The sequence below is a fragment of the Brassica oleracea genome, chromosome C6 (assembly GCF_000695525.1).
Source record: "Brassica oleracea var. oleracea cultivar TO1000 chromosome C6, BOL, whole genome shotgun sequence".
NCBI lineage: Eukaryota > Viridiplantae > Streptophyta > Magnoliopsida > Brassicales > Brassicaceae > Brassica > Brassica oleracea.
The window spans coordinates 36,346,152-36,372,627 of NC_027753.1; the positions used below are offsets into that span (position 1 = coordinate 36,346,152).

At 33.2% G+C, this 26,476-nt stretch overlaps 5 protein-coding genes across 6 annotated transcripts in view; all 5 read left to right on the forward strand.

Annotated features, from left to right (window-relative positions):
* The first annotated feature begins 4,096 nt into the window (after nucleotides 1–4,096).
* Nucleotides 4,097–5,718, forward strand: LOC106298782 (TMV resistance protein N-like). The gene is made up of 2 exons (XM_013734920.1): nucleotides 4,097–4,641; nucleotides 4,818–5,718. The coding sequence occupies exons 1-2, from the start codon at nucleotides 4,097–4,099 to the stop codon at nucleotides 5,578–5,580; spliced, it is 1,308 nt and encodes a 435-aa protein (XP_013590374.1). The 3' UTR covers nucleotides 5,581–5,718.
* Nucleotides 5,719–8,291: 2,573 nt separating this feature from the next.
* Nucleotides 8,292–9,853, forward strand: LOC106299337 (TMV resistance protein N-like). Its single transcript, XM_013735444.1, has 2 exons — nucleotides 8,292–8,955; nucleotides 9,178–9,853. The coding sequence occupies exons 1-2, from the start codon at nucleotides 8,447–8,449 to the stop codon at nucleotides 9,851–9,853; spliced, it is 1,185 nt and encodes a 394-aa protein (XP_013590898.1). The 5' UTR covers nucleotides 8,292–8,446.
* Nucleotides 9,854–13,758: 3,905 nt separating this feature from the next.
* Nucleotides 13,759–15,257, forward strand: LOC106299077 (TMV resistance protein N-like). The gene is made up of 2 exons (XM_013735210.1): nucleotides 13,759–14,337; nucleotides 14,430–15,257. The coding sequence occupies exons 1-2, from the start codon at nucleotides 13,784–13,786 to the stop codon at nucleotides 15,193–15,195; spliced, it is 1,320 nt and encodes a 439-aa protein (XP_013590664.1). The 5' UTR covers nucleotides 13,759–13,783; the 3' UTR covers nucleotides 15,196–15,257.
* Nucleotides 15,258–17,066: 1,809 nt separating this feature from the next.
* On the forward strand, nucleotides 17,067–18,750 carry LOC106298932 (TMV resistance protein N-like). Its single transcript, XM_013735062.1, has 2 exons — nucleotides 17,067–17,618; nucleotides 17,715–18,750. The coding sequence occupies exons 1-2, from the start codon at nucleotides 17,143–17,145 to the stop codon at nucleotides 18,373–18,375; spliced, it is 1,137 nt and encodes a 378-aa protein (XP_013590516.1). The 5' UTR covers nucleotides 17,067–17,142; the 3' UTR covers nucleotides 18,376–18,750.
* A 160-nt stretch (nucleotides 18,751–18,910) lies between these two features.
* The window catches only part of LOC106296611 (protein ROOT HAIR DEFECTIVE 3 homolog 1), a 21,690-nt gene continuing 14,124 nt past the window's right edge, over nucleotides 18,911–26,476 (forward strand). Inside the window, exons 1-7 of one of the 2 annotated variants that reach the window (XM_013732789.1) lie at nucleotides 18,911–19,007; nucleotides 19,237–19,386; nucleotides 19,459–19,528; nucleotides 19,603–19,655; nucleotides 19,743–19,780; nucleotides 19,947–19,959; nucleotides 20,077–20,139. In XM_013732789.1, the coding sequence (XP_013588243.1) occupies nucleotides 19,513–19,528; nucleotides 19,603–19,655; nucleotides 19,743–19,780; nucleotides 19,947–19,959; nucleotides 20,077–20,139 (183 nt within the window). In that variant the 5' untranslated portion in view covers nucleotides 18,911–19,007; nucleotides 19,237–19,386; nucleotides 19,459–19,512. Of the gene's footprint in view, nucleotides 19,008–19,236; nucleotides 19,387–19,458; nucleotides 19,529–19,602; nucleotides 19,656–19,742; nucleotides 19,781–19,946; nucleotides 19,960–20,035; nucleotides 20,140–26,476 lie in introns of those variants that run through there. The other variant, XM_013732790.1, reaches the window with a different exon arrangement.

Genomic DNA, 26,476 nt, shown 5'->3' on the forward strand with positions numbered 1-26,476 from the left:
TTCTGTTTGTTCCTCTTGTTTCCCGAATGGTCACCAGTCAGACCCTATGTTGTACTGGTCTTGTTTTATAATTAAGAATTTTCCTTTCTAATAAAAACTTCGAACAATTCTTTCCGTGTATAAAATTAAATCAGAAAAATCACATAGATATAGGTTACAACTTTATCGACTTAACCACTTTGTGGTGGTCAAGTGGTTTTCACCGGAAGAGGAGTTGCCCTGTTGGTCCAGGTCAGAGATTGATTTTTCTCTAGTGCGAAATTATTAGCTTCATATGTGGCCACGCGGATATGAGGCCATTGTTTACGGTCCATTTGAATATCCGGAAAAAAATCTATTCGTGGGTTGCACTTCCCACCCGGTGGGTTAGGTCTGTGTCTTTAATAAATCCGGTTTTAGCCTTCAAAAAAAAAAAAAAAAAACTTTATCGACTTTTCAAACAGACGAGTTCAGATTAATTCTAATGTTAGCGTTTGACTCTTTCGTCTTAAACAATACCGGGAGTGGCCCTGACTTTATTTCTTAATTCTGAACATAGAATACCATGACTAACCAGAAAAATAAAAAAGTCTATTTGACTTCTTCATTGATAAAAGGTAAAACAAAACACTGTACTAGTCTGCGACGAATATGTGACTCGGCAAAGTATAGTAGCATACTAGCATACGTTACTTACGTTACGACTTACGAACTCAGTGACTACTGCACGACAATATCGTATAAAATATGTTAGAAACTTTCAACGACGATTCTATATATTTAGCAAAAAACTTATATTAATTTTCAAGGTACGATAAAAGTATCCAAATCTCCAGCATCTGTGACGTTGCATGCGCAATGCGTTAAAGAGAAATTAAACTATTGCTTTGGAATATATGATTGTGACATAACAAATACTTCTATAACTTTTGTGAAAAATAACATGTTTCAACTTTAGGATATGACTATTATATTTTTTTACTTGCACGTAAACATGTCTCTATAAAGGTACAACCATTCTTTGGCGATTTCGATAATAACTCGGTTTTTACTTTTTTAACGTTCACGGTTCTAGGACATACGGCACGTGAAGAACCATGTTTTCCATATGATCTCAGGCAAAAATCATGGTCACTTATTATTTTTATGTTTGGTTGAATATGCTTCTTATTACAATAGCTCGAAATGTATAACATATACGTTTATTGTTTTTAAGTTTCCATGAAATGTTTAGCTATAGGAAACTAGCCTAAACGCACAAAGTGGGCGGCTGGTCTAAGTTTATGATAAAACATAGAATGTAGATTAAAAAACTGTATAAATTTTATTGATATCTTATAAGTCGTCGTTGTTCAAAAAAAAAATCTTATAAGTCGTCAAATTATTTAAACAAACCATGCTTATCATAACAGAAAGAGGTCTTTACATTAGACTGCAAAATAAATAAGTTATAAGTTCAAACAAAACAATTTACAAATATATCTAAATACACATTAGCTAATTTAACTATTTGACCTTTCGTTCCATATATTTCCACTAATTAATTAAACTGGTTTTGACTTTACTTCATAATTGTAAACAGAGAATACTATGACATACAAGAAAATTAAAAATCTATTTGGCTTTTTTTTTATAATCCTGCAAACCAAGATCCAACCGATTAGTTACTTAGGGATCATTTTATCATTGTTAAAAGACCTGATTGTTTTCAAAAATAATTATATATCTATGTCGACTGATCGCACAAACGGATAAATCTGAATTTGATATGATTTGAATCTAGAATGCTTAACACATTTCCAAAACTGTCTAGTTGACTTCTTTATCGGATATAGTAAAACTAAACACTGTAGCAGTCTGCTACGAATGTGTGACTCGGCAAAGTATAGTGGTATACGTTACTGACGTTAGGGCTTACGAACTCAGTGACTGCACGACAATATCGTATAAAATACGTTAGAAATTTTCAACGACAATTAAATATATAATTTAGCAGACAAATTATATTGATTTTTAAGGTACGATAAAAGTATCACAATCTCCGGTATATGTGACGTTGCATGCATTAGACAGAAATTAAACTATTACTTTGGAATTTTTGATTGTGACATGACAAACAATTTCAAAACTTTTGTGAAAAATAATATAACGTCCCGACCGTCCACAGCTAAGGGGCCACCCACGTCCGGTTTCTCAGCCCGTGGGCCCATTCTGTTCCAGCGATCGGTCCGTTAATTTTTCTAAAAGCTCGAAATCACTGTTTACTGACCATGTTGCTCACCCCTCTTTCTTTTTTTCTTTCAGGTGAGACGGACGAGCATGATTGTTTATCGGATCGGTGTTATATGCTATTGGGCTATTAGATTTTTAGGCTTCTATCGCTATTATCGCTTTTATGGGTTTTTAGACCTTTGGACTTTTATCGTTTATGTTATTTTCTATTTCAGACTTTTGAATTTATGTTGTTATCTATATTTTGGATGTTATTTTATATTATGGATTTCCCGCATGAATGTTGACTTTTAAGTATTTGTAAATGAAGATTTCATATACTATTTTATTATATTATTTCGAGAAGGTATCATAATTTTGGTATGAGAACTATTTATTTATCGTAATATTTTATTATGTGTCACAAATAACTTGTTTCAGCTTTGGGATATGCCTATTATATTTGTCACTTACACGTAAACATGTCTCTACAAATGTAGAACGATTCTAGGCGATTTCGAATAACTCGGTTTTTATTTTTTAAACGTTCATTTCACGGTGTCTAGGACGACGTTCGGCACGTAAAGAACCATGTATATCATGGACAATTGGACACGTATTTTATTTTTATTTTTGAGTTGAATATACTTCTTAAAACAAATATATTAACGATAGCTCGAAGTTTATAATATATGTTTAATGGTTTTTAAATTTCCAAGAAATGTAAGCTAAGAAACTAGCCTAAAACACAAAGTGGGCGGTTGGACTAAGTTTTATGATAAAACATAGAATGTAGATTTAAAAAGTATAGTTTCGGCATGAAATTTATCGATATCTTATGAGTCGTCAAATTATTTTAACAAACCTACTTATCATAACAGAAAAAAGGATCACTGATCTTTACATTTGACTGCAAAATTAATAATTTGTAAGTTCAAACAGAACAATATAAAAAATTATACCTAAGACACGTTAGCTAATTTAATATTTGGCCTTTCGTTCCATCTCCACTAGTTAATTGAACTTTTCACATGAACTGGATACCTAATGAATAAAATGAGCATATTCTTTTTAGGTTTATCCTAATTGTAACTTTTTACCGCTACGACAATTCACGATAATGTTATTCAAAAATATAATGTGAGTTTTTGCTTATTATAAATAAAATTAATTTGTTGATGTCCAAAAAATAAATAATTTGTTACTCATTTTTGGTACACTTGTCAAATGCAATCAAACTGAAAAAAATTCCCAAAAGAGAAAATAAATAAATCACGAACACTAATTACACACGTGGTTATAAAAAGCTTTGCTCGATATATATCAATTACCAAAATAAACACATTAAAAGCTTGAAGCAGCAGTATACACTATACACCACAAAAAAATGAACTCAACTTCTTAGATAAGGAGGGCGGGTGGGCCAAATGTATGACGAAAATTTTAAAACAGATAGAAAATCACGAGACGCACGTTTAATATATTAAAAGTACAATATATTAATTTCCTTTTAAGTAAAATTATTTTACAAAAAATGATCATGAGATCGCTACATTTTACTTCAATATTAAACAAAGCAATATCAAAGATATATAGAGATTTATTTACTCTAATCATGGATATTTCAGTTCATTTCATAGCGTTTTCACATAAAAATGGGGTATATTTAAAGAACAAAATGGAGATATTCTTATCATTCTAACCTGATTAGAAAATATATATATACAATGGTTTATACTTTATGCAATGTTTCTTGGAAATTTAATGGTAATTTCGTTACCATTAAGCACTAACTAAATGTGTCTCTTCCTCTATAAAAACTAAATAGTTTCAGAACTCCTTTCGGCTACACTGCAAACTCAAAAAAGTCCATATATAAAGAATAAAAAAATAAAAAGAATTAAAGATGAACAGAATCATGAAAAAACTATCGTGCTTTAAGACAAAAGTTAAATCATTGCGACTACTCGAATCCAGGTCATCACTGTCTTCTTCCTCTTTCACTCCTCAGAAATACGACGTCTTTCTAAGCTTCAGGGGCCCAGATACTCGCAAGAACTTCGTCAGCTTTCTCTACAAGGAGTTAGTGGCGAAAGAGATTCGAACTTTCAAAGACGACAAGGAGTTAGAGAGAGGCCGTCCGATCTCACCGGAGCTTCTCCAAGCCATCAAAGGGTCAGAAATCGCCGTCGTGGTTGTCTCTAAGACTTACTCAGCTTCTAACTGGTGTCTTGAAGAGCTTGTGAAGATCTTGAAACTCGAGAAGAAGGGTTTGATCAAAGTGCTGCCTATTTTCTACGAGGTTGATCCTTCTCACGTGAGGTGGCAGAGAGAAGAAGTCGCGAAACAGTTCAAGAAACATGAGAAGAGACAGAGCAGAGAGAAGGTCAAATCTTGGAGGGATGCGTTGAATTATTTGGCTGAGATCTCTGGTGAATGTTCAAAGAACTGGTAAGATATGTTTCTATTTTTGATGAGTCTTCTTCTTCTTGATTAGTTGTTGATTACTCTGTTTTGCTCTGTTTTTGCTCTGTTTTACTCTGTTTTTGCTCTGTTTCACTCTGTTTTGCTCTGTTTTGCTCTGTTTTTACTCTGTTTGCTTTGTTGTTTACTCTGTTTTTTCTCAGGGAAGATGACTCGAAGCTGGTCGATGGAATTACAGAAAGAGTATCAAAGATGTTGTTCTCCGTAACACCAGGAAATGGCAATAACCTAATTGGTATCGATGAACACATGAATGAATTGTATCCACGGTTGGATCTAAACTCAAACCAAGGTGTGCGAGTCATTGGGATATGGGGAAGAGGAAGCATGGGAAGATCAGCACTTGCAAGACACGTTCACGAGAGCATCTCACATAACTTTGAAGCTCACTGTTTCCTCGAAGACGTGAGAAAGATCTCACAACATTGCCGCAAATCTCATCTACAAGAAGAGCTTCTTTCCAAGATGCAAGGGGAAGGGTTGAACACAAAGAGCTCTCATAGGTGTCTTAAAGCGATCAAAGCAGGGCTCAGGAACAAGAAGGTTCTACTTGTGGCTAACGACGTGGACAAGATCGAACAGTTAGAAGCCCTTGGTGAGGAGTTTAGCTGGTTTGGTCATGGCAGCAGAGTCGTCATAACCACACAAGATAGGCAATTGCTTAGTTCATGGGGTGTGAAGAGTGTCTATGAAGTTGAGCTCTTGAAATGCTACGAAGTTCGAAAGCTCTTTAGGTCAGAAGCATTCAAACAGAGAGAGGTGGATCCTGTTGGTTTGGAGCAGTCTACATATCATCCACACATGAACTTTCTTGGTGTTAATTTCTTTTTGAAATGTTTGGTGGCTTTGTTATGCGACAGAGGTCAGCTTAAGGAAAGACTGAGTGCATTAATACATAGTCGCTAGTTCTAAAAATGAAAAAGACAAAAGCCTTTTGTATATACAAAGAGTAGATTTAGGTCAAATACTTTGCTTTTTGTTGTTGTTTATACTATATATTGTTTAGGTACATGAATATTGAATTGATGTGTTTGTTTGTTCTTAAATTGACTTAGTCTTAATAATAGTAAAGCTATTCTTTTGAATATGGTTTTACCAGTTGTATGTAAATATTGTTCTTTTTGTAAGGAATAAAGATTACACCATTTTTTGTTTATGTTTTGTTTCTGTAAACCTTAGGAAGATTAAATCAAAGATTGTGTAGTAATTATTTGCTGGAAAATATGAACAAAGCATGATAACCTCCACCCCCCTCCCCCCTCTCTAAAAAAAATATATATATAAATATGAATGAATTGGATTACTTCAGAAAATTAAATCGGGGCAAACTAAGATCAACACCATCGTGTATAAATTCACTTAAATTTCTTAAAAATAAAATATTAGTTGGTAATAAAATTTAGTTGACTAATTAAATTGTTTTTTTGTTTTTTTTTTTAATTCAACCAACACAAAAAGACATTTGGATATAATTTTTTCGTAAGTTTCTAAAGTCCTCTCAATTTTGTTTTAATCTCACTCTCTCTTCCCTTTTAATATTTTTCTTTATTAAACTCCTCAAAAGCTTTTCGGTAAGACCCATTCTAATAAAATGTTTGATGGTAAATGGCCTAACGCCTAGACCAATTAAGAGAGATCTAAAAGCAACCCTATTGGTGTGGAAGCTGCCTCAAGGTTCTTTACAATAAAAATAATATTTTAATGCGTTATGGTTGTCTATTTAAAATTAATTGTTTTAAATATATATTAAAGGTTTGATTGGTTCAAACGCAATGGTTGCGGTTGTGGTTGCGAAAGTTTACGGATGTGGGTGATTGCGGTTTCTAGCGATTTTAAGAGATTTATACGACTGGTTCTTCGATTAGAAATTTGTGCGTTTGCGAAATACTTATGACTGGTTAACTACCAAATGCAGTAGCAGTTAAATAATAAATTAATAATATTTACATTTTATATAATTATAAAAACATCCAAAATCATAATATCATAATAAATATAAAAATTATATTTAGAAAGTTACGGTTTTAAAACAATAAATTCAAGTAAACTGAATCAACCAAATGAGAGAAAATGTTCCGTTCAAATTCGATCACATTTCTTTCAAAGGAAACTGATAAAACAGAATATCTAGTTCTATTTTATACGTCTACTAGTTATTAATTACTCTAATTAGTTTTGTGGTTATGGTTTTATAATCTCATCCGGATCGGTGTGGCAGCAGTTACACGTCACAATACCATTGATATCATTTCGATTAAATTTCTGATTTTCTCATCATCTTCTAGGAAAAGAAAAGGAATTAGACATCGTTGCAAAATAAACAACGTGCCATTTGTTCTCTAACGGTATATGATTGTAAACCACTCCAATCTCTTATGCACAATATCTATAATGTGAAAAGGAAATGTTGGTTGTTAAATTATATCGGGGTTGCTTCTGTACACTTTCTCGATAACGTTCAATAACTATTATAATTTACATTTGTGTGTTTGTCTTACTTGCACATAAAAATGGATACAAAAGTCGCACCATGTGCATTGGGAAAAAAAACTAATTAAGCACGTATTCTAGACTTTAGTACAGTATGAACCACTGTTCGTAATATCGGTTGCTTATTGGCGGCCTGAAGACCCGTACATTTTCTTAGAGCGAGGTATAGATGAATGTTAAATTACTTTTTTTTTTATATAAGAACAGATCTCTATCAACGGAAATCAAATCTATGATTTATTAAACTTTACTAGGTGACTTTTATTGTATTACAAAAAACTATGTTTAGTCAGAAAAAGTTATATTACAAATTCGAATGAACAAATTCAGAATATAAAAATAAGTAAATCGTTCTTAAGAGTTTCGTTGGTCTATCAAACTATTTTACATTGTTATGAATACATATATTTCATGGTAGACGTAACAAGACACCATACCCTAATTAATTGAAATATTGTGGAATTTAAAAGTAGTTCAATTCGATTTTCCTAGTTTTGAAAACATTCCATATAATTGACTCATAAATAAACAAAGTTTTCTTAAAAAGAAAACAAAGTTTTTAAAAAAAAATTATTAGAAAAAATAGAAATGATATTTTTCTTCTAATGTGTTTCTCTATATATAATTAAATTAAATTTTTTTTTTCTATTTATAGATGTAATTATATTACTCATTTATTTATAGAGGAAAATATAGCATTTTTTGTATTATAGAAGAATACATAGAATCAACATCTTTATACTTTCCTCTATAATATAGATTTTCAAAATAGAAATGGGCTGAAGATGATTTTATATTACAGAGGTTTGAAATATTTGATCTATGCATTTTTTAGTTTAGTTTTTTTGAGTATGTTCTATGATTCGTTTCTAAAAATTAGGGTGTCAGACTTCTATTGGACTTATCTTGCCCCTCCGAAAATTTACAATTAATTTTTCATAACCCTGTCAGATATTAATTTGACAGAATCAAAGCTGGCAAAAAAATAATTTTGATGTCAGAAAAAAAAAAGAATGAAAAGAAAATGCGAGGATGGGAGATTTCAATCATACTTGGCTTTGGGTAGACCTTCCTGGCTTCATGATCGGATCGCAAGAGAAACGATCAGAAGTGACTTTTGGGTTTTCATTACCTTGGGTGTCAAGGTGTTGTTCTTTGTTTGGTGTTCTCACCGCTTTTGATTAATAATCAACTCAGACGCTAAAAAAGAATGAAAAGAAAATGCGAGGAAAGTAGAAAGAGAGCGGCGAGTCTCACTTGAAACTCTCTCTCTATCTATAAAATGAGTCCATTTTCTTTACTCTCAGACAGAACCATTCAGATGTCTTCTTCTACTCCACCAACCATCCCGAAGTACGATGTCTTTCTGAGCTTCAGAGGACTCGACACTCGCCGCAGCTTCATCAGCTTCCTCTACAAAGAACTCGTCCGAAGGAACATCCGCACCTTCAAAGACGACAAGGAGCTCGAGAGCGGCCGGAAGATTTCGCCGGAGCTAGAACGCGCCATCGAAGAATCCAAGTTCGCCGTCGTTGTGATCTCCGCGAACTACGCAGCCTCCACTTGGTGCCTTCAAGAACTCGTCAAGATCATGGATTTCGTCAACAAGGGCTCCCTCACCGTGATCCCCGTCTTCCACGGCGTTGACCCGTGTCACGTGAGGCGGCAGATCCAAAAAGTCGCCGTACAGTTTGAGAAGCACGAGACGAGAGAAGGTCGCGAGAAAGTCCTCTCGTGGAGACAAGCGTTGACCAATCTCGCGAATATCTCCGGCGTCTGCACATTGAAATGGTAAAAAAAAAATTCGTTTACTTGAGGATCAAGTTAGTTTCTACAATGATTGGGATGCCTAGGTTTTAGGTTTAAAGGTTGAAACTTTATTGTTTGGATTCGATCTGATGATGAAGTTCCGACAGTGATGGGTTGTCTGTGTTTTTTTTTACTTTTGTCGGATTTTTTATTCCTATGTCCGATTTTGAATCGTGTTCTGATGTTGTTTCTCTGTCTTTTCAGTGAAGATGACTCGATGATGGTGGACGAGATTGCTAAGAGGATATCAACGCTCATTGATACAACGAGAAAACCAACAAGAACCGGAAGTAGCCTAGTGGGGATTGATGTACACATGAAAGCTCTGTCGCGGTTACTAGATCTGAACTCTTCGAAGAAGTCTGTGAGAGTGATAGGTATCTGGGGGAGAGGAGGCAACGGTAGATCGGCTCTCGCTGAGTTCGTGTACAAGAACATCTGTCAACACTTCGAAAGCCATTGCTTCCTGGAGAATGTGAAGAGGATATCTCACGACCGTCACATGTCGCATCTACACCAAGAGGTTCTTAAAAGGGTCCAAGTAGAATCGAATTCGAACCAGAAGGTTCTGCTTGTGGCAAACGAAGTTAACAAACTTGAGCAGTTAGATGCTCTTGCAGAGGATTTCAGCTGTTTTGGACCGGGGAGTATAGTTATCATCACTACACAAGACAAGCAGTTGCTTGTTTCGGCCGGTATAAAGCTTGTTTACGAAGCGGAGCTTCTGACGTTCCAGAAAGTTCGTGAACTATTCAGACAGTTAGGTTTCAGAGTCAGGGAGAGAGCTATTGAGTCTGTTTTGTGTAAGGGAACTAATCTTGCCATGAAATGGTTAGGTTGTTGTCTACGTGTTAGATCTGGTTACAGGAAAGTGTCTTAATCGTTTTTTTTCATGTATCATTAAGTTTAGTATATGGCTAAACTTAGTAAGATGTGCCTTAAGGAATCTTTGTGTCTATTTTTGGAGTAAGATTGCTGGTGTATAGAAGAATTATCATTCTTGATTTGATTAAATAATACAAATTCTTTTTCAAGATTTGCTTTTTTTTTTTTTATGTTAAGTTCCTAACTTCCATTATTGATTTCGAACCTAACATGACTAACATGCAAAAATAGAGAAAGAGAAGCTTTTGAAGAGGAAGATCTGATCTCATTTCACACTTTCTGTCTAAGAAAGACCAACAGTGGGTACTGTTTCTGTCTCTGCCTGATAATTTACATTGTCCGATCTATGCTTTTATTGATTGATATCTTATATTCTTGGTTGGTTTTACCAACAAATCATCTTGTAGATCCATGTAAATCTGATATATACAAGTCATGTTTCTCTGTTCTCTTTAAGAAATTATGTTGCACTGGTCTTGTTTTATAATTAAGAATTTTCCTTTCTAATAAAAACTTCCAACAATTCTTTCCATGTATAAAATTAAATCAGAAAATTACATACGTATAGGTTACAACTTTATCGACTTAACCACACTGTGGTGGTCTAGTGGTTTTGACTAGAGGAGGAGTTGGCATGTTGGTCTAGGTCAGAGATTAATTCTCCTCTAGTACAAAATTATTAGCTCCACATGTGGCCACGCGGATATGGGCTCATTGCTTACGGTCCATTTGAATACCCGGAAAAAAATCTACTCGTGGATTGCACTTTCCACCCGGTGGGTTAGGTCTGTGTCTTTAATAAATCCGGGTTTAACCCTTTTAAGTTCAAAAAAATACTTTATCGACTTTTCAAACTGACGAGTTCAGATTAATTCTAACTAGTATTTGGGACATAATTCCTTAATTTAAATATGTATTAATACTATATTTTGGTTAAAATGTACTGACACCAAATAGATGATCTCCCCCTATTCATGAATGCCAAGATATGCTAAACTGTTAATTTGTATTTGTAAAAGACTAAAAGCCATTGATTGTTGATAATATATTTAGAAAATTATAACAATTTACAGCAACAATAAACTAAATATTTATATTAAAAATAAGCTAATATACCTCTTACCTTAATCTTCGTCCACACATCATTACTGATACGCCATCTTCATGCTCCTTAATGGTAAGATGGTCTATCTTTTCTTTGCCCTATATCCATAATAAACAAAAAAAATTAACCGCAAAACTCAGCAACGTTAAACTTTTCATGTTAACTGGAAAAGTGCAAAATATTTACTTTAGTATTTTCATGGTCTGATTTTTAAATTTGTGCAGCCTTGCTGTACTTTCCTCTTCCTTTGAATGATCCGTATAAGAAAAGTGCAAGTTGAATCACACGAAAAGATTATTAGTTTGAGAAGCATAGAAAAATGATTTTGAATAAAAAGTAGTCATAAATATATTTCGATCTTTGTTGCTACACAACAAAACTCAAAGAGATTTTACCAAAAAAAAAAAAAAAAAAAAACTCAAAGAAAAATGAAGAAGAGAAATAACGATTAAGAAAAAGAGAGAACAAAACAAAAAATCATTAGTTATTTGATAACTATATAACCAATGAAACAGTTTTTAATCGTGCCATCAAATTAGGGTAGTGGAATTCTTTATTGTTAGAGAGTTATCTTTTTATAATTGTTTAAATTTATTATTGGCTCAGATTTTTTAAACTTTACGTCAATAATTAGTTGGTTTTTATTTTATTTTATTTTTGAGAAAACATTTCACATGTATTCATTTTAGTAGGTAGGTGACTTGTGTTTTATTACATAGAGGATGTTAGCCTTTGACTCTTTCGTCTTAAACAATACCGGGAGTGGCTCTGACTTTATTTCTTAATTCTGAACACAGAATACCATGACGTACCAGAAAAATAAAAAAGTCTATTTGACTTCTTCATTGATTATAGTAAAACAAAACACTGTACTGGTCTGCGACGAATATGTGACTCGGCAAAGTATAGTAGCATATTAGCATACGTTACTGACGTTACGACTTACGAACTCAGTGACTGCACGACAATATCGTATAAAATATGTTAGAAACTTTCAACGACGCTTCTATATATTTAGCAAAAAACTTATATTAATTTTCAAGGTACGACAAAAGCGTGGATAAAAGTATCCAAATCAACCGGCCTCGTGGTCTGGTGGTATAGGAACCTCAGCTGAGGTGTCCGCCATCACGAGTTCGAGTTCCGGCCACAGCGGATTTAACATCTCTTCCGTTGGGGCCCTGGACCCCATACGGGAGATAGTTGGAAATGTGACTGTGCAGATACCAGAGTTACAAAAAAAAAAAGTATCCAAATCTCCCGCATCTGTGACGTTGCATGCGTAATGCTTTAAACAGAAATTAAACTATTGCTTTGGAATATATGATTGTGACATAACAAACACTTCTATAACTTTTGTGAAAAATAACATGTTTCAACTTTAGGATATGACTATTATATTTTTTACTTGCACGTAAACATGTCTCTATAAAAGTAGAACCATTCTTTGGCGATTTAGAATAACTCGGTTTTTACTTTTTAAACGTTCACGGTTCTAGGACGTACGGTACGGCACGTGAAGAACCATGTTTTCCATATGATCTCAGGCAAAAATTATGGACACTTATTTTATTTTTATTTTTTTGGTTGAATATGCTTCTTATTACAATAGCTCGAAATGTATAACATATACGTTTATTGTTTTTAAGTTTCCATGAAATGTTTAGCTATAGGAAACTAGCCTAAACGCACAAAGTGGGCGGCTGGTCTAAGTTTATGATAAAACATAGACTGTAGATTAAAAAACTGTATAAATTTTATTGATATCGTATAAGTCGTCGTTGTTCAAAAAAAAAAATCTTATAAGTCGTCAAATTATTTCAACAAACCTGCTTATCATAACAGAAAGAGGATCACGGGTCTTTACATTAGACTGCAAAATACATAAGTTATAAGTTCAAACAAAACAATTTAAAAATATATCTAAGTACACATTAGCTAATTTAACTATTTGACCTTTTATTCCATATTTTCCACTAATTAATTAAACTTTTCACATGAACTGGATATCTAACGAATAAAATGAGCAGATTCTTTTTAGGTTTATCCTGAAATTCCATACAGCCCGTTACAAAATTCACAATAATGTTACTCGGAATATAATTGTAATTCTTTATTATTATAAATAAAACTAATTTGTTATCCATTTTTGGTAAACTTGCCAAATGCTATTAAACAGAAAAATCCCAAAAGAGAAGATAAATAAATCATGAAACAGTGAGTTACACACGTTGTTATAATTTTTTTTTGCTCGAATATATATTATATTAATATTTAAAGATTATTAAGAGCTTGCAGCAGTATACACCACAAAAAATAAACTCGACTTCTTAGCTAAGGGGTCGGGTAGGCCAAATTTATGATTAAAAATATTAAAATAGAAAGAAAATTACAAGACGTAAGTATAATGAAGATACAATGTACTGACTTCCTATAAGTCGAATTATTAAACAAAATCACTAGATCATTACATTTTACTGCAATATTAAACAAAGCAAAGTTATAGAGAAATTATTTATTTATAATCATCTATATTTCAGTTCATTTTCATAGCGTTTTCACATAAAAATGGGGTGTATTTAGAGAACAAAATGGAGACATTCTTATCACTCTGACCTGATAAAAAAAATTATATACTATGGTTTATACTTTATGCAATGTTTCTTGGAAATCTAATGGTAATTTCATTACCGTTAAGCGTTACCTAAGTGTGTCTCTTCCGACCTCTATAGAAACTATAAATAGTTTCATAACTCCTTTTGTCTAACTCACAAACTCAAAAAGGTCCAATTTAAATTAAAAAAAAAAAAAGAACTAAAGATGAACAGAATCTTGAAAAAGCTCTCGTGCTTTAAGACAAAAGTTAAATCGTTACGACTATTCGAATCCAACTCATCACTGTCTTCTTCATCTTCTTCCTCTTTCACTCCTCAGAAATACAACGTCTTTCTAAACTTCAGAGGCAAAGATACTCGCAAGAACTTCGTCAGTTTTCTCTACAGAGACTTAGTGGCGAAAGAGATTCGAACTTTCAAAGACGACAAGGAGTTAGCGAGGGGCCGTCCGTTTCCACCGGAGCTTCTACAAGCCATCAAAGGGTCAGAGATCGCCGTCGTGGTGGTTTCTAAGACTTACTCAGCTTCCTACTGGTGTCTTGAAGAGCTTGTGAAGATTCTGAAACGGGAGAAAAAGGGTTTGATCAAAGTGCTGCCTATTTTCTACGACGTCGATCCTTGTGACGTGAGAAGACAAGCCGGAGCAGTCAAGAAACATTTCGAGAAACACAAGAAGAGACAAAGCAGAGAGAAGGTCAAATCGTGGAGGGATGCGTTGACTTATTTGGCGGAGCTCTCTGGTGAATGTTCAAAGAACTGGTAAGATCTGTTTCTATTTTTGATGGGTCTTCTTCTTGATTACTCTGTTTTTACTCTGTTTTTGTGTTCTGTTTTTGCTATGTTGTTTCCAGGAAAGATGACTCGAAGCTGGTGGATGAAATCACGGAAAGAATATCAGATATGTTGTTCTCCGTAACACCATTAAATGGTAATAAGCTAATTGGTATCGACGAACACATGAATGAATTGTATCCACGGTTGGATCTAAACTCAAACAAAGGTGTTCAAGTCATTGGGATATGGGGAAGAGGAAGCATGGGAAGATCAGCACTTGCAAGACACGTTTACGAGAGCATCTCATATAACTTTGAAGCTCACTGTTTCCTCGAAGACGTGAGAAAGATCTCACAACACTGCCGCAGATCTCATCTACAAGAAGAGCTTCTTTCCAAGATGCAAGGGGAAGGGTTGAACACAAAGAGCTCTCATAGGTGTCTTAAAGCGATCAAAGCAAGGCTCAGGAACAAGAAGGTTCTACTTGTGGCTAACGACGTGGACAAGATCGAACAGTTAGAAGCCCTTGGTGAGGAGTTTAGCTGGTTTGGTCATGGCAGCAGAGTCGTCATAACCACACAAGATAGGCAATTGCTTAGTTCATGGGGTGTGAAGAGTGTCTATGAAGTTGAGCTCTTGAAATGCTACGAAGTTCGAAAGCTCTTTAGGTCAGAAGCATTCAAACAGAGAGAGGTGGATCCTGTTGGTTTGGAGCAGTCTACTTATCGACCCATCTACTTTCCTGGTATTAAATTCTTTTGGACCCTAAAATGTTTAGTGGCTTTATTATGTGACAGAAGTAAGCTTATGGAAAGACTGAATGCATTAATATATAGTCGCTAGTTCTTAAAAAGAAAAAGACAAACGCCTTTGTATATACAAAGAGTAGATTTAATTCAAATAATATTGTTATTGTTGTTGTTTATACTATTGTTAGATTCAGGAATATTGAATTGATGTGTTTGTTTGTTCTTTATTTTCTTTTGGATATGGATTTACCAGTTGTGTGTAACACTCTTCTTTTGGTAAGGAATAAATAATACACCATTCTTTTTTTTTGTTTATGTAAAACCTAAGAACATTGAATCGAAGTTATTTTAAAAAAATATTTTGAAGGCCATTTCTCGAAATAAAAACTTATTCTTTTTTTTTTTGTGAACTAAAAAACTTATTCTAATATATGGAATTTCATCTTATTGAATTCCATGTGACTGAATAAATATTAGTAAACTGGACTAACAAGTAAACTGAACCAACACAAATGGGACAATGTTAATTCTGTCCAAATTCGATCACATTTCTTTCAAAGGAAACCGATAAAATAGTATTTCTATTTAGTTTTGTGGTTACGGTTATATCTCAGCCTGATTAGGTGTGATAGTAGTTAATAGTAGTTATACGTCACAATACCATTAATATGCCCATTTCGATTAAATTTCTGATTTTCTCATCATCTTCGTGGAAAAGAAAATGAATCAGACATCGTTGCAAAACAAACAGCGTGCTATTTGCTTATAACCTGATATGCAACACTCCAATCTCCTAGTTATGTTATGCATTATCTCTTTATGTGAAACAAGAAATGTTGGTTATTAAATTATATTTTGGTTACTTCTGCACACCTTCGTCTCTCTATATCATACTTACTTAATATTGTTTAATAATTATTATTATTTCACCTACATTTCCCATTTGATACAAAGTCGCACCATGTGCATTGAAAAAATAATAGGAAAACTACGAATGTATTTGTAGACTGTAGTACAGTATGAATCACTTCTCTTAATATCGGTTGCCTAAGCGCATAAGAAAGACACCCAAACGCCCTGATTATTGTCTAATCAAACGAAAGCTTGGTTAACGCGTGTGATTAATTGGATGTCTGTTTAATTTAATAGATGTTGGATCTTCCACAAAGATATCCAATTGATCCGTACTATTTGTGAAAATTATTTAGTTTAATGGTTTAATAGATGATTCATTATACCAAAAACTTTAGTTTTTGAGTTTCAGGAAAAAACAATTTATCAATAATTATACAGATTAATACAATTTTTTTTTTGAAAATCTTTGATATACTACAATATAAATAGAACCTATTAGGAAATTAAAACTATGAAACATATATTATTTTGTTCTATGTATATATTTCAATAGAAAACAATAAATCATGAAAAAAATTCTTAGATAGCACTTTTTAGTTTATTTTCACAAAAATAGACTTCCAAATAGGAAAATGATCAAAAAAGATTTTATTGAAGGGTAAATATGCATTTATACCCTTAGATTTAACTAATGTAAGATTTAGGATTTAGAGTTAAGGGGTTGAGTTTTGTGGATGAATTCAAATTTTTTAAAATAAAAAGTTAAAATTAAAATTTTCAAAATAAAAAAGAGATATTTTGGTCATTTAATTTTTTGAAAGTTATTTTTACGACAAAAACTTAAAAAATGTTATGTGAGAGAATTGCCCATAAATTATTGTAAAAATGATATATTTTACAAACTTTTGAATTTGTTGAATGTGATTCGTTATTTTTGAAAACATTCCATATAATCGACTTGTAAAACAAATATCTTATCTTGATATTCTTCGAAAACATACAATTTGTTTTTACAACACGGTCAGAATATAGCTGACAGAATCAAAGTTGACAACAAAAAATGAAAAGAAAATTCGAGGAAATAAACTTCTCTCGAAGTAAGAGCGAGTCTCTCTTGAAACTCACGAACACCGGCTACTTATAAAAATGGGCTCTTTTTCTCTCCACTCAGACACAATCATTCAAGATGTCTTCTTCTATTACACCAAGCACCTCCCTTCGGAAGTACGATGTCTTTCTGAGCTTCAGAGGACTCGACACTCGCCGCAGCTTCATCAGCTTCCTCTACAAAGAACTCGTCCGAAGGAACATCCGCACCTTCAAAGACGACAAGGATCTCGAGAGCGGCCGGAAGATTTCGCCGGAGCTAGAACGCGCCATCGAGGAGTCGAAGTTCGCCGTCGTCGTGATCTCCGCGAACTACGCAGCCTCCACTTGGTGCCTCGAAGAACTCGTCAAGATCATGGATGTCGAGAATAAAGACTCCCTCACCGTGATCCCCGTCTTCCACGGCGTTGACCCGTGTCACGTGAGGCGGCAGATCGGTCAGGTCGCCGTACAGTTAGAGAAGCACGAGAAGAGAGAAGATCGCGAGAAAGTCCTCTCGTGGAGACAAGCGTTGACCAATCTTGCGAGTATCTCCGGCGTCTGCACATTGAAATGGTAAAAAAAAAATCGTTTACTTGACGATCAAGTTACTACGATGATGGGATGTCTAGGTTTTAGGTTTAAAAGGTTGGATCTTTTTTTTGTCTTCAGGGAAGATGACTCGATGATGGTCGATGAGATTGCTAAGAGGATATCAACGTTGATTGATACAACGAGAAAACCAACAAGAACCGGAAGCAACCTAGTGGGGATTGATGCGCACATGAAAGCTCTGTCACGGTTACTAGATCTGAACTCGAAGAAGAATGTGAGAGTTGTCGGGATTTGGGCGAGAGGAGGCAACGGTAGATCAGCTCTCGCTAAGTTCGTGTACAGGAACATCTGCCAACACTTCGAAAGCCATTGCTTCCTGGAGAACGTGAAGAGGATATCTCAGGATCGGCACATGTCGCATCTACGCCAAGAGGTTCTTAAAAGGGTCCAAGTAGAATCGAATTCGAACCAGAAGGTTCTGCTAGTGGCGAACGAAGTTAACGAACTTGAACACTTTGATGCTCTTGCAGAGGATTTCAGCTGTTTTGGTCCGGGGAGTATAGTTATCATCACTACACAAGACAAGCAGCTTCTTGTTTCAGCCGGTATAAAGCTTGTTTACGAAGTAGAGCTTCTGAGGTTCAGGAAAGTTCGTGAACTATTCAGACAATTAGCCTTCAGAGACAGAGCCTTTTCTGCAGCTTTCGAGTCGGTTTTGTATAGGGGAACAAATCTTGCAATGGAATGGTTAGGTTGTCTAGGTGTTAGATCTGGTTAGGGTTAAGTGTCTGAACCGGTTTTTAATGTATCATTAAGTTTAGTATATGACTAAAGTTAGTAAGATGTGGCTTAGAACTAGGAATGTTTCATTCTATTTTTGGAGTGAGTTTGCTGGTGTATAGAAGAATTATCATTCTTGATTTTGATTAAATAATACAAATTCTTTTTTTTCAAGATTGGCTTTTGATGTGGTTCCATATGCCTAACAGATTTGTAGAGGAGATCTATAAAGTTCATGACTTTTATTCTTGATTTCGAACCTAACGTGATGAGACTGTAAGCGACGTTGGATTGTTATGTCTTCCATCTTTCTTTTAATATTTGGTATTGAAAATAGTTAATTTGTCAATGCTCTGCTCCTGAGATAAAGGATAAGAGTATCAGGGCATCACGTTATGTAGTTGTTTCCACAATTGTAGGAACGTGTAGTTCCATATCTATTATTTAAAAGAAAAAAGGCAGATTGAATTTTCCAAAAGAAACTTGTGTTTTGTATTTGTGCTTACTCTTAGCTTTGAGAAGGGACCCTACCATAACGTGACTAACATGCAAAAATAGAGAAAGAGAAGATTTTGAAGAGGAAGATCTGATCTCACTGACACTTTCTGTCTAAAGAAAGACCAACAATGGGTACTGTTTTTGTCTCTGTCTGACAATTTCCATTGTCTGATCTATATGCTTTATTGATTGATATCTTATATTCTTGGTTGGTTGTACCAACAAATCATCTTGTAGATTCATGTAATCTGATATATACGAGTGCTGTTTCTCTGTTCTCTTTAAGAAACAATGCCTTTTTTTTGTCTCGTTTCATTGCAAAATTGATTATGATGAGTTACATATGGCATATTGGATGCAGATTCAAGCGATGGGTGTTGTTCTGTACAGCTTATTGATGGAGATGGTATATACAATGTCTCTGGCATTGATCATTTCATTAAAGAGGTGAAACTTGGAGAGTGTGGCCTCTCTTATGCTGTTGTCTCCATCATGGGTCCTCAAAGCAGCGGTATACATTTTTTTCTTAAGCAGAGAGTTCTGTAATATTCAGAATCATAGAGAACATTTGTGGTTTTGACAGGGAAGAAGAGTACACTATTGAATAGTTTGTTTGGAACAAACTTTATGGAGATGGATGCATTTAAGGGAAGGTATTTATCATCTTATAGTATTTTCTTTTGACTATTGTGTAAAAGTTTGTGGCCTGATTCAGCACTATCTATAGGTCTCAGACTACAAAAGGTATCTGGCTTGCAAGATGTGCCGGAGCGAGGAGAGGTTATTCTTTGTCTCACTATCACTTTGGCTTAGTGTGCGATATTGATTCAGTTTCTGTAAATCGTGTCCTACTTTTTTCAAACCCAGGATGATACTGCATTTGAGAAACAAAGTGCTCTTTTCGCTCTTGCCATCTAAGGGCATGATTAACCCCGGTCTCTTAGCCGGGATTTTTAACTCATGATTTGATATTTTTTTTTGTTTTTTTGTTTTTTTTTACACTTTTCGGCTAATAGAGGGCTCTTATATCTCTTATTTAAGAGACTGGGGTTAATGATGGTCTAAATATCGTCTTGATCAACATGTAAGACGGCAGTAGAAAGTATAATATTATATCAACTTGCACATAGCTTTCACTTTTGTTAAAAAGGAAAGTATTTTCATTACATTCTAAACGCTCGGCTTGTGTTGTGTGTTTTAGGTGGTGCACGATATTGGCCGTGAACAAGCTGCTAATAAACCTCTCTTGAAAACTGTCTTTCAGGTATTTGTTTGTGATTTAAAATATATAATCTTCTTTCCTTTGGATACGATATCTTTGGAGTTTTGTGTTAGACAGGTTATGATGAGATTTTGTTTAGTCCACGTAAAACAACAATGCTGTTTGTAATACGAAATAAAACCAGGGTACAAACTCTTCTGTTTTCTTTATAAGTACTTTTACACTGCAAACTTGTAACTACTAACCTGACATACATTGTTTAATTGATGTGGTTTTGGCTGCAGACGCCATTGGAGAACTTAGAGCCTGTCGTAACAGAAGATATTCGAAAGGTCGAAAAGAAGTAAGTTTCAGCAATATCCAAATTGATCTTCATATATAGAAAGGTAGCTGAACAACGATTCGTTCTTCATTGTGGCAGATATGGGACTCTGTTCCAAAGCCAGAAGCATACAGGGTCACCCCAAGATTTTGGGGGCCTGATATTTAATATTTTGACATATATTAATCTATCTCATAATTAAAAATATATATATACTAAGATATTAACAAAAACAAATTTTATCAAAAAGAATTATAAATATTATTTAATAGTAATTTTTCTTTTTCAGAATCCTAATCAAAAGATAATTGCAAAAGATTATTTGATGCTAATTTTCCTTCCTATATTGTGACATGCGTTTAAATATATAATTATTAAAAATATATATAATAAGATAATAAAAATGAATTTTGGAAATGACAACTTTTAAAAACAGTTAATATTAACTGAAAATAATTATTTGATAAAAATTTTATTTTTCTAAATCCTAGACATATATAATTGTAAAAGATTATGTAATATTAATTTCATTTTCTAAAATCCTAAAAAAAACTGTAAAAGAATATTTGATAATTTTTTTCACTTTTATAAAAAAAAGTCCTAAACAAAAGAAATTTGTATCATATTTTTAAGTCGTAACAAAAAAAGAATTGTACAAATTTATTTGATAATATTTTTAAGAGAGTATTTAATGATGAACATGATACTAAAAAGTATTTAATCAACTCGTGGACAGCTCGTTTGCTGGGAGAATGCAACTGATAAGCTCAGTTATTTTCAGCCTAACAAATTTTTGGATCTCTGCTTTCAGGCTACCGAAACAGTGTATCAAGGAGATTGATAGCTTGTGTGCAGCCTTCCTGTGGTCTGGTCCAGTGCTAAACACACAAAAGGCCAGGGTTGCATGGAAGGACTGTTGTAAACCTAAGGATGAGGATGGTTTGGGTTTGACATCAATCTCGGAAGCAAACAATGTATCATGCTTAAAACTAGTATGGAGAATCCTCTCTGCTGCAGATTCGCTATGGGTCAGGTGGATCACCCGCTACTTAATCCGAAAAAGGTTCTTTCTGGTCGGTTAAGGCTAGTAGCTCCCTTGGTTCCTGGATGTGGAAAAAAAATTCTAAAATACTTAGATACTGCAGCTCAGTTTGCAAAGGTTGAAGTTCATAGTGGTGCGTCGACGTCGTTTTGGTATGATAATTAGTCTCCTCTTGGTAGACTGATAGAAAAAACTCACGGCAGAGATGCTTTGGACATGGGGATTCGACTAAACGACACAGTGGAGAGGGTGGTGAAATCTCACAGAAGGAGAACACGAAGAGGGGCTATCTATAATCTAATAGAAGAGGAGATCCACAACTTGAGGACAAGAGGTCTAGAACAGAGGGATGATACTAGTTTATGGAAGGCAGGGGAGAATTTATATAAAGATGAGTTCAGCTCTAAAGAAACTTGGAGATTAACTCGAACAGCTCATCCAAAGGTTGACTGGCATAGCGGTATCTGGTTCTAGTTCAGTACCCCAAAGTACTCTTTCATGGCTTGGATAGCTATCCAAAATAGGCTTCCAACAGGTGACAGGGTCGCCAACTGGAGTAATGCAACAACGACAACTTGCTGTCTCTGTTCTGCGATGCTCGAAACTCGAAACTCGAAACCATCTCTTCTCTGAGTGCAATTTCTCGGAGGAGATATGGAGAAACCTTACTCAGAAGCTATTGTCGGTGCAATACACAAGCAAATGGAATGAGGTTACGCGCCTTATCAATGATCAAACAAGGCAGAAGGTTCATCTGTTCCTGCTCAGATACGTTTTTCAAGCTGCACTCTCAACCATTTGGTGTGAAAGGAATGGGAGACAACATGGTGAGAAGCCTAATGCCCATTCAGTGCTGATTAAACAAATCGACAAACTTGTCAGAAATCGCATCTCAAGCATCACAACGATAGCTGATCGAAAGTATACTACAGCCATGGAGACATGGTTTTCTTTTCGATGATTTTCTTATTAGAATCAGAATTTTAAGTTTCTATATCTGTTTTTGTTAAATCAAACTCTCAGCTAGAGTTACAGACATTGTAAAAAAGTTTTTTTTTGAATAAATTTAACATTATTTAAAAAAAAGTATTTAATTAACAAAAAAAATGTAAAATTAGTATTGATACGAATTGTCAAAATAGTAATTTTAAAATTATTTATTAATAACTAAAAATAATTATTTGATAACAATTTTATTTTTTTCTGAAATTTTAAAGTGAATATAATTGTAATAGGTTATATGAAAATAATTTTCCTTTTCTAAAATCTTAAACAAAATTGTAAAAGAGTATTTAATATTATTTTTTATATTTTTTATTGTAAATAAAAAGGAAATTTATAAAATAGAATGTTTTCCCTTATAAAAAACTCCTAGCAAAATAAAATTTTAAAGACTTATTTAATAAAACATTAAATTAGTACATAAAACATGTATAATGTATAATGTTGTCATTGACTTAATTTGTGTATTTGACTTTTATTTCTTTTTAATTTTTATTCAATTTCTTATTTCGGGTTGTGTTCAATTTAAATTTTTAGGTATAATATTTTCTCTAATCCGAAGTACAAAGTTTATAACAATTCATCTATGCACCATGATTATAAAATACAAATATTAACTTGAACTTATGTGTAAAAACGGGTTTTAATTATAACATATATCTCAAACAATATATGCAAAAAATAATCATAAAACTGTAATAAAATGATTTATTATTTTGTGATTTTTATTAAATTAAAACATTAAACAAAAACTGTTGCAACACAACAGGCTCATATCTTGTTACTAATAAAACTTAATTTTAGAAATATCATATGTACTCATCAGACTTTTAAAATTCATGTAAAAAGCATATACACACAGTCGGAAAAATATTGATCTTGAATACAAATTATTTTATATAAACAAAGATCACAAAAACTTGAAACAAAAATAAAAGTACAGAGAATGTGAAAATAATCATTAGTAAAAACAAAAGCTATTTAATACAAAATATTATATTTCATGAAATTTTTAAAAAATATTATCTTTATAAATAAATATACATAAATATTGTTTTAGAAATAATTTTTAGAAAAGAAAAATAAAAATCCATATGAATGTATCTACTTCATAGTAAACAAAAAAAGCATCAGAACATTAATTAATTCATGTTTATTTAAAAAGTAATTGAATGTGATTTTTAGTTTAAAAAATATTTCATAAGATTGACTTTTAAAGTAAAGATTTATCTTGTCTTTCTGCAAATTTGAAATTTTACAGTACCACAATGATGCATAGAGAATATTTAAAAAATATTCCAAATACTTTAATTATATTTTTTTAGTTATTTTATTCTTTAAGATAATTATAGTATCTTATACAATAAAGGAGACTTTAGTCTCTCCTTTTGAAGCCACATCATCAAAGAGGGATGGGCATTTCACGACACATGTCGCCACACCAAGCATCCTTGCGATTTTCGGCTGACGCTTCTCTTATTTCTCTAACATGATTTGGACTTTTTTAAAATTATCGAGATGGCCCAAACGTTCCGTTTAGTACCCGATGCTAGCCTAATTTAAAGAATGTGATATGGGCTTTTATTACAATAGATAAAGTTGGTCCATACATTGTAGAAGCACTCGCCTTTTATTAAAACGAAAAGTTATGATTATTCTATACTTCTGTTTTCGAGCTGTTCCTGAGCCTTTTATTTTTTAGATAATACATTTGTTTAAGTCTTTTCTTATCAATAAATATATTACAACCAAATGAAGGCAAAATCACACATAAAATATAACAGGTATAATGATCACAAAAATAATATCACTTTCTTTCAAGAAATTTTCATTTTCAAATTTATAAGCATCTTTAATTTACTAATACCATAAAATGAATTGTAAATTCATTTAAGAATACAAAAATGCAAAACAAATAAGCCTTCTTCTATTTATTGTTAAAATCTAACACTACAATTATATGAGAACGAAAATTTCACATCCAAACAAACAAAAACAACCCAACAAAATTATTTAGTCGTTACTGAACAATTCACCATAACTTATTGAAAACAATCATTTTTAGTAATCTAATAGCTCATTAAAATTGTATCATAAAAATTAAATAAAAAGTCAAATGTAACATCAATTAGACAAAACTGCTTCCACAAAATTAATAAATCAACTATGCACACAGTATATTAGCCTCCAACCCGTAACAAACATAATAATACAATTCATCCACCATATTCGAAAACCAGTAAAGGAAAAAAAAAGAAAACAAAATGGGATCAGCGAATTCATAAAACAATTATAACTCAGACGTAAGTATTGGTAGCTGTGAAGGAAACTCCTCACACACAGACCCAACCATCTATTTCAGGAACCTCGACCTCCAATATTTTGTATAAGAGCCACTCACTATGCTAAATAGTTACAAAATTTTAAAGAATGAATTTTTGGCTACTAACCATCCAAGGGATCACTACATCTAGGGGTTACTTCAATACTTCCAGCACCGCAAATCCATCGAAGGACTCAACCATCTTCGTCAATCTGCAAATGGAAATTTTGACAACGGTACATATATTTATGGTATATTAATGTTGTGCAGAGGCGATTTCAGTGAGGGAAAAAAGTACCTCGATAAGTTATCATAGAAAACTAATCAAGTCAGAACTGTGCAATGTTTGACCATGATTAAGAGGATGAACGAATTTGTTGACTACATTAGCACGAAAAAACAGTAAACAAACACATGAATTTACATGTTTCTTTTGGAACATTAACTTTACTTAACCTTTTACATTATACTATATTTACTTTTGTGCAGCTTGAAACATTGACTTTAGTTAATCTTTTACATTGTACTACATTTACTTTTGTCCAGCTATCAACTATATATTATATTCTTATTATACTAATCTATGAAATCACTTACGGTACTCCTCTTTCACCTAATCAGATAAAAAATAAAGTAACACAATACTGATAATAACCACTATCAAATGGATTAAACGGACCAATTTTAACTTATTAGAAAACAAAATATACAAAGAACAAAAGATCCGAACCCGGCGCGTAGTGCCGGTATACCCCTAGTCAGTTATTATTTAATACTAGTTGATAATTATTAGTTGGTGTCGATTTTTTCAGTATTAATTAGGTTTCAGTTCTATATAAATAGTCATCCTCTTTGGTTTTGTAAAGGACATTCTATTAATGATTCTTAATAAAGATATTTTTTTTCCTTCAAACTTTTATTACGGCTAGAACTTTGCGAATTTTCAATAGAATAAGAAGCCATAGTTTTTTGAGTATTCTACAACTAAATGAGAGTTTTCCATTATCGTAGCTTCTGCTATATTAGTCGATATGAGAACGAGCACTTTGATTTCTTAATCAAATTTGATTATGTTTTCGTACAACGTGTTCCCTGGAAAGTACATGCTATTTCTTCGAGGAATATCCATTTGTTTCATCTGAATTTTTTTATGAGAAGTTCAAAGAAATTTATGGCAATCCGTGTATGACGTAAAAAAGGACGAAGGACAAAAACATTGTGTGGAGAATTTTTATCAACAAAATGTCATTGAAGTCTGGTGTGACTTGTCCCTTCCTTCGACAAAGTCAACTTGTCTTATACCAAATATGTCAATGTAAGTAAACACATTAGTAGTTGGTGTCTATTCTTTTAATATAAGGGTTTGAGTTCTATATAAATAATCATCCTCTTGGTTTTGTAGAGGACAAACTATTATTGATTATTAATAAAGAGATTGTTTCTTCTTTAAACTCTTGTTGTTTGTAACTAGAATTTGTGGATTCTAACGGAATAAAAAAGGTTAATTTCTTGGATATTCTAAAACTAAACGAAAGCTTTACATAGTTTCCACTACATCACATAAAGAATAATCAATAGAAACAAAGTTGGCGATAAGAAAATGCGAGGAAAGCAGAGAGGAAATGGTCATTTCTCAAGCAAGATGATGTTAGGAGTTTTCAAGACTCCTAAAACAAATGTTGTAGTATAA

Excerpts from the sequence above, each read along its gene's own strand:
- LOC106298782 (XM_013734920.1), top strand. The coding sequence starts at position 4,097 with ATGAACAGAATCATGAAAAAACTATCGTGCTTTAAGACAAAAGTTAAA. Across the intron at positions 4,642-4,817 it reads GGTGAATGTTCAAAGAACTG|GGAAGATGACTCGAAGCTGG; the intron begins GTAAGATATGTT and ends GTTTTTTCTCAG.
- LOC106299337 (XM_013735444.1), top strand. The coding sequence starts at position 8,447 with ATGAGTCCATTTTCTTTACTCTCAGACAGAACCATTCAGATGTCTTCT. Across the intron at positions 8,956-9,177 it reads GGCGTCTGCACATTGAAATG|TGAAGATGACTCGATGATGG; the intron begins GTAAAAAAAAAA and ends CTGTCTTTTCAG.
- LOC106299077 (XM_013735210.1), top strand. The coding sequence starts at position 13,784 with ATGAACAGAATCTTGAAAAAGCTCTCGTGCTTTAAGACAAAAGTTAAA. Across the intron at positions 14,338-14,429 it reads GGTGAATGTTCAAAGAACTG|GAAAGATGACTCGAAGCTGG; the intron begins GTAAGATCTGTT and ends TGTTGTTTCCAG.
- LOC106298932 (XM_013735062.1), top strand. The coding sequence starts at position 17,143 with ATGTCTTCTTCTATTACACCAAGCACCTCCCTTCGGAAGTACGATGTC. Across the intron at positions 17,619-17,714 it reads GGCGTCTGCACATTGAAATG|GGAAGATGACTCGATGATGG; the intron begins GTAAAAAAAAAA and ends TTTTGTCTTCAG.